General features: G+C 32.5%; 2 protein-coding genes across 2 annotated transcripts; both read left to right on the top strand.

Annotated features, from left to right (window-relative positions):
* The first annotated feature begins 6,684 nt into the window (after positions 1–6,684).
* LOC147813972 (uncharacterized) lies at positions 6,685–10,065 on the top strand. Its single transcript, XM_087160181.1, has one exon. The coding sequence runs from the start codon at positions 6,685–6,687 to the stop codon at positions 10,063–10,065; it is 3,381 nt and encodes a 1,126-aa protein (XP_087016307.1).
* Positions 10,066–10,578: 513 nt separating this feature from the next.
* LOC122272723 (ATP-dependent DNA helicase PIF6-like) lies at positions 10,579–11,235 on the top strand. Its single transcript, XM_043056684.2, has one exon. The coding sequence runs from the start codon at positions 10,579–10,581 to the stop codon at positions 11,233–11,235; it is 657 nt and encodes a 218-aa protein (XP_042912618.2).
* The last annotated feature ends 2,450 nt before the right edge of the window (positions 11,236–13,685 follow it).

The raw sequence follows: 13,685 nt of genomic DNA on the forward strand, positions 1-13,685 counted from the left end.
ATTTTAATTTAAATATCTAAATTTTAAATTGTCTGAAAATGTAAGTTCACTGAAATAGTCATAATTGAAAAGAACCAGAAACCAAACAGGAAATCAAAATTCAAGACTTGTGTAGAAAAGTTTAATTTTTCTTAATTTTCTTTAGTAATTCCAAATCTTTAGAAATTTTTGTAATTGTCTGCCAGTAATAAAATAATTTGTAGAACAAATTCGATAAAATATATAATTTTTATTTAAAAAAAGTGAGTAAGTAAATGAAAAAATTTTCTTAATATACCTGAAACTTCTTAAAATAAAACTAAATTAAAAATTATATTTCTTTTTTAAAGATTAAAAATTGTAAAATGATTGGAAAAAAGGTGAAGTTATTTTAATGAAAGGTAATGCTATCTTATCTACAATACACAAACTAGAATTTGAATTGAAGGTTTTATTCCATTTATTATAGGGGTGAAGAAACAGAGAAAAACCGTTTTGTGAATACAGCAGGCTTTAAACCGTCAAATATGTATAAGAAAGTTCATAAAAGAGCGGGAATTTTCTTGTAGAAAGCTAATAGCACTTAGAAAAGAAATTTTCTTTAAGCATATTTTTTCTGTGTAAAATATGTAATTTTTTCGTTAAATCGTACGGAAAAAATTTCAACTCTATAGACAAGGAAACTCTTGTATCGAATAGTCGGAGATATTCAGAATCACAAAAGAGCTTTTTATTTGGACAAATACCTAAACCATGCGACTAGGCATTTTTAAAAATACACTCAAATGCACCACGAATTTATATTTTAGAAGGGGAGCATTCTAATCTTGTGAATGAGATTCTTAATTTGACCAAATCTTAAATACTCACTTGAGCAGCACAATTGGCTTTTAGCGATGGTCTGGGAAACATCCCTGAGGATGGTCCGGAGACAACATTCATATATTACTTCCTATTTTACAGAAAGGGTACATTCACACACCATCCATCCGCAGATCGTAATTTTAACCTAAACCAGAGTATGATCATTCTTCGATTCAGCACCTCCAGAGGTATTCATTTTTATGGGAACTTGGAGAACTCAGTGAATTCGACTGATTTAGTGTGCACCAGTCACCATTTTGTAAACAGGGATTCTTCGGCTGCCGGGGATTGAACTCATGACCTCTTGGACATGAACCCAACACCCTACCAGCCAGGTTATCCCGGCATATCATTTGCAAGTTATAAAGAGGCATGAAAAACTGCTATAAAGAAGTATAAGTTATTAGTGACATAGCTGCCAAATTTTCTTTTTTTTTCACCTCGAAAATTTTATTATTCTATTTAAGGAGGTAGCAATATTACTTTGGTAATTTACTTTTCATAAACAATTTTGATTTTAAATTTTCTTGCTCATCATTATACCTAATTAATTTAAACAAATATCTAATAATCACTGATTTGCATATAGAAGCTGATGACTCCCTGGAACCATTAAGAATGAGTCCTAGAACGTGACGACCCGATCATTTGATCAAAAGTAATTCAGGGTGGTCTGTATTTTAATTTTGCGCACTGTACATAATTTTAATATTATCATTAAAACTTTGGATTTTATGATAGAAAACACAGAATTTTTTATTTATCATTTATCCGTTTTTATTTATTTTTAAAAAAAAATTATTCCATTTATTTTTACATTCGGCTCTGTTAGAATTTTCATTTCAAAATTATGGTAAAATAACCGTGAGCAGTCTTTCCATTCGATGTACCGTAAAAATTACAGTAAGGGAAATTTTTTAACTTTGCGGTTTTGAAACCGCTTACAAATATTATGGTTATAAACTCATGAATACGAAACTACGGTTTTTTAATCATTTACAATTACCATAGCTTCAAAAACATAAAAAGGAAATTAAAATTGGCATAAAAGCTAGGCTTTTCTATAATGGGCATAATTTTACTGGCATTGGAGAGAGCAGGGCACAAATTGGGGAGTTCAGGACACTAGAAATTCTTCATGTGTTAAATGGAATGGATAAAATATTGTGGTGTCAACTCTGAGACTCGAACCCTAGCCCTTTTGGCTATAATATGTATGCAGTTGCATAGAACTATGTAGCTTCATTAGGCGGACTTAGCTGGCGCAATAGAAATTCTGCATGTTAAACCGTATTAAGTTAAAGCAGTTAATAAACGGTATTTTTTACAGTTACCACCTAATTTATGGTTATTTGACAGCTTTGTTTAAATATGGTAAGATAACAATTAAAAAAATTGTTATTTAGCCATCTTTCCGGAAAATTTCTAAAGGTGAGCAATGTTGAGACAAACCAATGAATCATAAAATATTGGTATCAGAAATATTCAAACATTTTACTAAAAAAGAATTTTCTTATGTTTTTTTTCTGCTATTATATTTCGATTCTTTGTTTTTAAATCACAGGACCTCCTTTTAAATCAACAATCTTACACACTAATAATTAACTATCTTCCTCAGTATTCAACACTAATATATATCGAGGAGAGAGAAATAATAAAGTACCGGTCAAATTTTATCCCTGGTACTCATTTTTGACCTATTTCACAACTAAGCATAAAGTATATCCTATCATCATTTGGATAAAAAAAAAATCTATCTTGATTTTCAATGCAACGAGTCACTATTTGAGAACTGCAACTTTGCTAATTATGTACATAGACGGTGCTTCTAAATCATTAGAGAATAAAAGTAATTATGTATTCAAGTTATAATAAGTAGTTTAAATATCAGAACCTCCATTACAAACGTCAAAAGTTTGGAGAAAGATGTACCAGCTCAGGCTCTGTTCACGTCACCTCACGTCATCTGGGTCAGATTGTGTGGCTTTCTTACCATCTATATATATATTTCTCTTACACGGCGACAAAAAAAGTCTCATTACAACTCCCCGAATGGCAATGCTAGAAAATCGATCAATGATTGCCGCTAAAAATGTCACATGCCAAATCTAGCTGAGATGGCTCAACATATAGAGCTTTTTAAAACTGAAACTGAAATAACCTGAGAGAGCATAAGCTAGGCAGAAGTGAGTAATCTTTGTCGATAGATCTCTATTTTAGTATTTTGTCGAAAGCGCTTTTTTTCACGAATTTATATATTACGAACTTATTTGACGATTTTTGATTTGTATCACGAATTTATTTGTTTACTAGAATTTATTTGTTTATGCAGATTTTTCCATTGCAATTCACTTATTTCAATTTTTAATAGACTTAATTATAGCCAAAATTTTAACCTTTTTAAAGAGATATCAGTTTTAGTAATTTTATCTTAAGATTTTACACTATAGCACATTTCTAATAGGTTTAACGAATTACATGTCATTTATTTGAATTCAAATTTATTTTAATGACTTAGTATTTACTAAAAAGATGTAATTTTTTTAAAAAAAAAAGTTGTTATATGGATTTGAATGATTGTTTTGAATTCTTAGAATTTTGTGCATTTGTAATGTACCTAAGCTAGTAGTGAGCGAAGCGAGCTTGGTTTGCGAAACAAACCATATAAGATTGCGTTGGAATTTTTGGGGGTTGGCGAGCGTCAGAGAGCAGGGGGCGCAGCCCACTAGTGGCAATTAAAACGTGCAGCTTTTGAAACGGAACTAGCTACTGGGCCATATTGCGTGGTAAGTGTGAATCATATGACATTTTTAAGAATACAAAATTTTTTTATTCATTAAAATTCCTTCATGTTCCTACGATCCTTATCAAAAATCAGGAATATTATCAAAAATGACAATGTTGGGTAATAAAATAACTGTACAAAGAGACCGCTAAAAAGTGGTTTGACTTGCAAAGGCTTCTAATTTAGTGTTAATGCTTAGTATTATAACCTTCTGAAAGACGAAAATGATTATCATGAACTACTTTTATCAAGCTTATATATTAAATTTTTTTGAGTCTCTTTCAATTTTTTTTTTTTTTTTTTTTTTTTTTTTTTTTTTTGTATTTTCCTCTTCTTTTGCAGCACGCATGTAATTACTTATTTGTATGCATAGCTGGGTCTGATCAAACTCTTTCGAGGTTAATTTGTTTAAAAAATAAAGCAAGCCAGAAACTGGTGTGACATACACGTTTTAGTGACGTAAATCAGGGCAATTTTGCCACCCACTGAACTTAAACTGTTTTTATGTGTTTGTAAACTTGAGATAGTTGAGAGAGAAGAAATCGTGACATAAACGAACTAGCTCGCGTAAGACATAAAGTATTTTCCGATACTACGACAGGATTTTTTTTTAGTTAATGTATTTTATATGTAGTAATCTTTTTAGATAATTTCGTGACCTTGTATATTTTCTTAGATCACGTATAAAAGTTTTTACTTTCATTTTTAAGAGAATATTAAGAAACTTTTATAATAGTGATAGTATTTTTTTTTAAAACGTACTAATAATTTTTATTTATATTCTTATATTTTACGCGTATTTGTTTTTGGAAGATAGCTTTAAGCGTGGTTAAAACGGTTTAGTTTTAGTTTAAAAGTTTTGTTATGAATTTATACTGTTTCTTATTGATAAAAAATATTTTTTCTTCGGAACTACAATTAAAATGTAATTTTATGTTTTTCTGCTTTTCGAGCATTTAGCGATAGCAGTTGTTAAGTAAGTATGTCCATTCAAAGTAAGGTAAAACAACGTTTAAGAGCACAAAAAATATAAATTGCAGACAGCTGTTTCGGATGCTCAAAGGGCAACCTCCATCAGTGCAACAGCTACTGATGAAGGTTGCCCTTTGAGCACCCGAAACAGCTGTCTGCAATTTATATTTTTTGTGCTCTTAAACGTTGTTTTACCTTACTTTGTATTTCAGCACAAAGGTCGCCCTCATGTGTACTTGTGTATTTAAGTATGTCCATTGTAAGAAATTTATATTATGTGAATGGGAGATAGATATATGTATGTATTTATAACACAAAAGACTTTGACAAATCTTTATACATACCCTCCAACTGCTACGGAATTTCCGTAGTTTCAGAAATCTTCTTTTCAGACGGTAGCAAAATTAATGTCTTAATATTTTAAAAAACACGTAACATATATGTGATGAAAGGAATTCTGTTTGCTTAGGCACTTCTGCCTCCACTTCCCTCGTCCAAATATTATTATCTATTAGTACTATAAATATTTAGATTGATTGATGAACAGAAGTACTTTTTCTAAGTAATAATTTTTTAAAAATAACATTTATATTGTTCAGGGTTGGCTTTTTGCCGGCCGAAACTGGTTTTTGCCATGCCAGTGGCAGAAACTGGTTGTAACCGGTAAAAACCGGCAAAAATTGGCAGAAACTAAAAAAACTTCCATATTAGTTCTGGTAATTGCTTAATGACATTTTGTTTATGTAAACTGAAAAATGTAACTGTAACAAACTTTTTAATTCATTGTTTGTAAATATATATTATTTTGTTTATATTAAATATAAAGAGTGCAGTGCAGTATATCAAATATTTATATTAAATAAGGAATAAAGTAATCTATACATAATAATAAAAGCGGCTGTGTGTGTGTGTGTGTGTCTGTAATCACAATATATCGCCCCAGAAGCCTCGCCCAGGCTCGAAACTCGACACATAATTGTGTTTTGACATAATGAAGAAGTATTTTTTTTTTCCTTTTCAAAAATTTGGATTAGTTTTTTAGTTATCAGTTATTTTGTAAGAAAATCTCTGCTTTTTCGTTGCTGTTGCCAGCTAATTTTTTGAAAGTTAACTTAGAAATAACAAACCAAACGATGTTAGCAAAATGACGTAGAAAGCGCAACTAGATCAAAATTATACAAGCGCAACTAGATCAAAATTATACAAGCGCAACTAGATCAAAATTATAATACCTGAGCGCTTGATGTAATATTCGTTTTCAAAGAGCCATATTCAAAAAACTATTAAAAATGCATATATTTCCCCCACTCTTATAAATGTATGCTAATGCGAACCTTACAATTGAAATATTAATTTTCGACAACTTAAACCAATAATATACAAAGGAATTAATAATTTAATTGTAAGGTTCGCATTAGCATACATTTATCAAAGTGGAGAAAAGTTTAACTTTTGTGTTAAAAATGTGGCAACATATTCGATACGTAAATAGAACGATTCGCTTTGATATATTTGTCGCTGCTCATAATTGTTATAATAAGTTTTTCTTCTTCTTTCCACGCTCTGTTTTTTTTTCTTAAGCGAAAACGATAATTTTGTTGCGATATAGATATATAAATTGATACCATAAGAAATTATATAGAAATAGAAGTTGATACCATAAAAAATTAATTCGTTTTCGTGTTCTTTTCATGTATTTAGCATTTTCGTTTTTTTTTCTTAAGCGTAGTAGCTATATAATATATAAAATAGGAATTTAATTGTTTTTGAAGGAGCGATCACACTTACCTTGGATCTCTTTGGTTTTTCTATTCTTTATTTTAACAGTTTTTATTAAACGTAATTAGTTATTTTCAGAAAGTTTCAGTTTGCAGGTAGGCACTTAGATTTTAATATTGAAGTTTCATGATTTGCTTTCATAATAATTGCTGTTCTAAAGTATTCGTTGACTTCTTAAACACCCGATTACTGATATGGCAGAACCGCCTTCCAAAAAACTTTGTATTTTGTCAAAGAAAAAGACATTAAGAGATTCTCAAAGAAGAAGAAGGGCCCAAGAAACGTCTGTGGAACGTCAAAGAAGGATGGAATATGACCAAATTTCGACAAGCAGTGCTAGGGCTCAAGAAACATCTGAAGAACGCGGAAGAAAATTAGAAAATAATCGTGTCTCAACCAGAAATGCAAGGACCCGAGAAACATCTGAAGAACGCGGAAGAAGATTAGAAAATAATCGTGTCTCAACCAGAAATGCAAGGACCCGAGAAACATCTGAAGAACGCGGAAGAAGATTAGAAAATAATCGTGTCTCAACCGGAAATGCAAGGACCCGAGAAACATCTGAAGAACGCGGAAGAAGATTAGAAAATAATCGTGTCTCAACCAGAAATGCAAGGACCCGAGAAACATCCCAGGAACGTCGAAGAAGGCTAGAAGAAAATCGTGCTTCAACATCCCAAGCTCGATTGCATTTGTGGCAAGACAAGGAAAACTCTGCATTTATGTACAACCCATCTTTATGTTATGCATCAGATCCATTGATAGAAATTGGCGGAATGGCAACAGAATGCATTTCTTGCCAGGCATTAAAATGGAAAGGTGAAACACCAAGTATGTGTTGTAGCAATGGAAAAATTAAGCTATGTGAACTTCAAACACCTCCTGAACCTCTACTGGCGTTGTTAACAGATTCTTCAATTGAAACAGTACATTTTCAAAGTAACATCAGAAGATACAATTCATGCTTTCAGATGACATCATTTGGATCTGGGAGTGAAATTCGGGAACAAGGCTTTATGCCTACTTTCAAAGTTCAGGGACAAGTGTACCACAGAATAGGAAGCCTACAACCACAAATAAATGATAAGCCAAATTTTCTTCAATTATACTTTGTAAGTGATCAGGAAAAGCAATCCGAACAACGTTGCAGGAATGTTTTGCAAGCAAAACAAGCATTAGTTTCAAGTTTGCAAGAAATGTTGCATGAACACAATAATTACGTGAGAAGTTTTAAGTTGGCCATGGAGAAAATGACTCCTGAATTAAAAGTTATAATTCAGGCAGATAAAACACCTGTCGGTCAGCATGAAAGACGATTTAATGCTCCAAATACATCGGAGGTGGCAGTTATTCTTGCAGGTGATGTATACAGCAGCAGAGATATAGTATTGGAATTAAAAAGTAATGAAATTAAAAAAATTGCAGAAACACACCGAGCATATGATGCATTGCAGTATCCTTTGATGTTCTGGCAAGGTGAAGACGGCTACCATTTTGAACTAAGGCAAGTAAACCCAACTACTGGCTTCCCGACTTCTAAGAAAATTTCAGCAATGGATTTTTATGCCTATCGAATTATGTTTCGAGCTGCAAATTTCAATATTATTTTGAGATGCAAGGAACTTTTTAATCAATTTATTGTGGACATGTTCGCAAAAATTGAATCTGAGCGACTGAGGTTTGTACGCTTAAACCAGAAGAAACTACGTGTTGAAGAGTATGTTCATCTCAAGGATGCCCTAAACAGAGACGGGAGTGTTCATGATATAGGTAAAATGGTAATTTTACCTTCTACATTTACTGGTGGTCCACGCTACATGCATGAGCGAACTCAAGATGCGATGACATATGTTAGAAATTACGGGAAGCCTGATTTGTTTATTACATTCACCTGTAATCCTCAGTGGCAGGAGGTTACCAATGAATTAATGCCTAGGCAGAGAAGTCACGATCGACATGATTTGCTAGCAAGAGTTTTTCATCTTAAACTAAGAGCTCTTATGATTCTCATCAACAAAGGAAAAGTATTTGGCTCTGTTCAATGTTTTATGTACACAATAGAGTGGCAAAAACGTGGTCTCCCACATGCTCATATCTTAATTTGGCTGCATGAAAAAATCCATGTTCATAGCATAGATAATGTAATAAGTGCAGAAATACCAGATCCAAAAATTGATCCAGTTTTGCATGATGTTATTAAGACGCAAATGATACATGGCCCTTGTGGGATCCTGAATCAACAGTCTCCTTGCATGAAAGATGGAAAATGTACGAAGAGGTATCCTCGAAATTTTTTGAAAGAAACACAAACAGGGGAAGATGGATATCCCCTGTATCGTCAACAGAGTCCAGAGGATGGTGGTTATACGACAGTTAAAAAAGTACGGAGTTCTGATATTGTTATTGATAATAGATGGGTAGTTCCTTTTTGTCCATTGTTGTCAAAAACTTTTAATGCCCATATTAATGTGGAATTTTGTAATTCGATAAAATCTATAAAATATGTTTGCAAATATGTAAACAAAGGATCTGATATGGCTGTATTTAACATTGCCAACGATGAAAGTGTGCATGATGAAGTACAGCATTATGAAATAGGACGATACATCAGTAGCAATGAGGCAGTGTGGCGTATTTTGGGTTTCCCTATACATGAAAGGCATCCAACAGTTGTTCATTTAAGTGTACACTTAGAGAATGGCCGGCGAGTTTACTTCACATCAGAAAATGCACGGGAAAGAGCTCAAGCTCCACCAGCTACAACACTTACTTCTTTTTTTAGCTTATGTCAAAACGATGATTTTGCTCGCACTTTGTTGTATAATCAGTTGCCAAAGTATTATACATGGTCTGCAAGCAGCAAAAAGTGGGTTCGGCGGAAATCTGGTCAGACAGTATCTGAAGACCCAGGAATTAAATCAAGTGATGCACTTGGTCGCGTCTACACTATTCATCCTAACAATTCCGAATGTTTTCATCTTCGACTGCTGCTTCATGAGGTGCACGGACCTACATCTTTCAATGACTTAAAGACTTTTGGAGAAATAAAATGCGAAACATTTAAGCAGGCTTGCCAGGTAAGAGGACTTCTTGAAGATGACTCGCACTGGAAAAGCACGTTAGAAGAAGCTGCTGTTGTTCGATCACCTGAAATGCTGCGTAATTTATTTGCAATTATGTTGCAAACATGTTCTATTGCAAACCCTCTGGAATTGTGGAATTTACAAAGAGAAAATATGGCTGAAGATGTTTTGCACCAGGCCAGGATTAGAAGTACTGACATGGATTTAAATTATGATGATGCCATCTTCAATCAGGCATTAATTCTTCTTGAAAACAAGGTCAAAGAATTGGGTGGTTCTGGTTTAAAAACTTATGGACTTCCTTTGCCACAACAAACAGATACCATTGACTTAAACAGAGAAATTTTGAGGGCAACAAATTACAATACAGATGAAATGACATCATACATTGATTCGAATGAGCCAAATCTGGTTCAAGACCAGAAGGAAGCTTTGGAGAAAATCTTATTTGCTGTGTTTAATGACGTCGGTGGAATATTTTTTGTGGATGCACCTGGTGGAACAGGAAAAACTTATCTCATAAATCTGATTTTAGCAAAAGTGAGACAAAGAAATAAGATTGCACTTGCTGTTGCATCCTCTGGTATTGCTGCAACTCTTTAGTCTGGTGGACGAACAGCTCATTCAGTGTTTAAATTACCTTTAAATTTATCAACCGTCGAGCATCCTACCTGCAATATTTCCAGAAGCTCACACAAAGCTGATGTTCTTAGAAGATGTAAACTAATAGTTTGGGATGAGTGCACTATGTCACATAAAGCTGCTTTAGAAGCCCTGGATATCACTATGCAAGACCTTTTAAAAAACAACAAGTGTATGGGAGGTGTAACTTTAGTTTTATCTGGTGATTTTCGACAAACACTTCCCGTAATACAACGTGGGACAAAGGCAGATGAAATACATGCATGTATAAAGTCATCTTACATTTGGACAAATGTTCAAAGACTGCGGCTGAAAACAAATATGCGAGTTCATTTAACAGGAGAAGTCTTTGCTCAGGAATTTGCCAACAATCTTCTAAGACTTGGAAATGGTGATATTAGTGGCGATTAAGAAGGGCTTATAGATGTGAAAAATATTGGAAATCGTGTTGCTACAACCGTCGAACTCAAAGAAATGGTTTTTCCTAATATTCATGAAAATTACTGCAACCCTCAATGGCTATGTGAAAGAGCTATCCTTTCTCCAACAAATGATATTGTTAACGTGATAAATAACAAACTTTTAAAAAAATTACCTGGTTCTCTGGAAATTTACAAGTCGATGGACGCTGTCATGGAAATAGATCAAGTTGTCAACTATCCGACAGAGTTTTTGAACTCATTGGAACCACCTGGAGTGCCTGCACATAAATTAGAATTGAAAATTGGAGCACCAATTATGCTTTTAAGAAGTTTGGATCCACCTGCATTGTGTAATGGAACAAGATTGATTGTGAAAAAATTGATGCCTAATGTTATTGAAGCTATGATTATAACAGGACAGTCAACAGGAAATAGTGTGCTTATTCCTCGCATCCCCATCATATCTTCAGACAATCCATTTCAGTTTAAACGACTTCAGTTTCCTGTTCGACTTAGTTTTGCGATGAGTATAAATAAATCTCAGGGACAATCTTTAAAAGTCGTTGGTCTTGACTTGCAGAAGCCTTGCTTTTCACATGGACAGCTTTATGTTGGCTGCTCAAGAGTTGGTGAAGAAAAGAACTTATACTTATTCGCACCAAATGGAAAAACTAAAAATATTGTTTATAAAGAAGTTTTACAAGAATAGGAAGTTATAGGAATATTAATATTTTATTAGGGGAAAATTAGGAAGAAATAGGAATATTTTATTGCTGTTTCTTAAATATCTTATTAACTGCGCTTTAATTTTCAGCTATTGGCCAATGATGATTTCGAAAGCAACTTTTGTATGCTTTTACAATTTCTGAGGCCTTTTTTTTTAAAAAAAAAAGTCTCCACCTGATAGTTATATTATAGGTTAGGTTACCATAGGCCTTAGGTTACCATAGCAAAGTTACATCTTCAAACATCCTCAAGAGCTATAACATATCTGCAGCAGAACTGGGTATGAAGACAACGTTGCAGGACAGGAACACTTTAATTGTCCACTAATCTTCAAATTTCCTGCTATGTTTTAAAAAACTTTATTTGTGAAAACCTTTAGCGTGGCGGACAGCTGGCCGCCTTAAGCGGCTAGTGTAATAATAAATATAAACACTAAATTTTAGTTTATTATATTAAACTCTGAAATTCAGTAATTATTATCATTTAACTCTCAATGTAACTGAATAGAGCTACTTTCAAATAGTTTTTTTCTTAAGACATAATTTGTATGGCAACAATCCAATTATTATAACAGTAACAGTTTTAATCTTTGCTGTATTTAAGAGGTAATATAATTGGTTAGATTCACTGATTCATAAATGTAAACAGCAATTTCACTGATCACTTTGTTTAACATTTAAATGTTTTTTCCATGAATTATCCATTGTATGTCAATCTCAGTACTTAACTCTTATGTTATTTTCTGAATTTCTGCCAGTTTCTGCCACAAATGTGGCAGAAATAGGTTTCTGCCATGCCAGTTTTAACCGGTTTCTACCAGTGGTTTTAACCACCTCGGCAGAAACTTGCCAACCTTGATATTGTTATAACATTACATTGCTCAAACAATTTTGTTGAGTTCACAACAGTAATTTAATATTTTCGCTTACCAAAGGGGCGGATATTAAATACAATTTTTGCTTGCATCTCATCTTGCATGAAGCTGATCATTAAGTTTCAAATCATTTAACGGATCTCTTTAAATGTGATTTATATCAGTATACTAATGTTATTTGCATTAAAATAATTATTGTCAAATGGTTAATAATATTACACCACCTTTCTAAACAACTTTATCTTAAAATGTAGGGCATAATTACATTATAATAATAATAAAATAAAAATCCTTAATTCTCTTAGTTTTAAACTCTAAAATTCAAAGCGTGTCATCAAACTGTGCGATATTTTTGATTAAAAGCTCATTAATTTATGCATGTTTCATCAGTGAAGATCAGTCAGCAATGCACAACTCATGGATACAACATAAGTTTTTTTTAATAATGGTACAATATCTCTATTTTTATCTACTTGGTTACTAAGGTTTTTTTCATCTTCTAATATTTTTTTTTGGTTTTTATACATTTTACGAGTTTATGTGAGAATAAAAGAGTCAATCATATTATGTCTCCAAGCACTGAAAGTTAATATTTCCGTCTATAGGAAAATTCTATTAATTAATTGTTCCAAATGTAGTTTCCAAATATCACTGAAATTTATATGAACAAAGTATTACTATTTGTAAATTTAGTGATTATAATTCAAGGGTTTCATAGAAAGTATCTGTCTCATAGTTTTGGAACCACATTTTAAAAAGATAACCAGTTATACTAAAGCAGTTTTCAGGCTTGGTGTGTACAGCAAACAGGAGGCGGTTTTCTCCAATTAAAATTATATAGCTCTTGTAATTTTAGGCAAATTTTAAAAAAAATTATGAGATAAAATGTTGTAAATAGCTAGTAAAAAATTCATTAATATTGAAAGACTGACATTTTATAGCTCTCAATGAACACGCGAAAAAGTTCGGTAATTTTTCTGAACCCCTTGCGTAATGATATTGGTAAAATGAACAATAAAATATGGTTTTATAACGTGTGATAAAATTCTGTTAATGTAAAATTGGTGATTTTTATCATGATACCTAAAAAAAGGGCATAACAACCATATGTTCTCTTTAATTAACCTTTAAGTTTTGTATTTTTTACTAAATGTGTGGTAATATAAGCTATAATTTTGAAAACCTGACGTTTTGGTAATCCGTTACCTTACGAAAGGAAAAATTGTCAAATAAATTGCTTAAATACCGCATACTTTGGTTATATAAATCAGAATTATGTTTTTTTTTGTTGCCATATATGTCATTAATATACAGTACGGTAATTTTATAGCTATTTTTCTTTCGTGTGATATTTCAAGTTTTGGAATGCGAGCATATCGTGTTCGTGCTCAACCAGTTTTATTATTATCTTTTTTTTATTTTATCGTACATTTATCACGATTAAAACTGAGTATGTATGACACGATGAAAATTATCATCAACGAAACCGTCAAATTAACCATAAGCGCAACCGTATCTTCCACTTTCTCCAAAAATTGCTCGAAAATTCTCGTGTGAAG

This window comes from Parasteatoda tepidariorum, chromosome 3 (assembly GCF_982258835.1).
Source record: "Parasteatoda tepidariorum strain Cologne lab strain chromosome 3, Ptep-v5.0, whole genome shotgun sequence".
Lineage (NCBI taxonomy): Eukaryota > Metazoa > Arthropoda > Arachnida > Araneae > Theridiidae > Parasteatoda > Parasteatoda tepidariorum.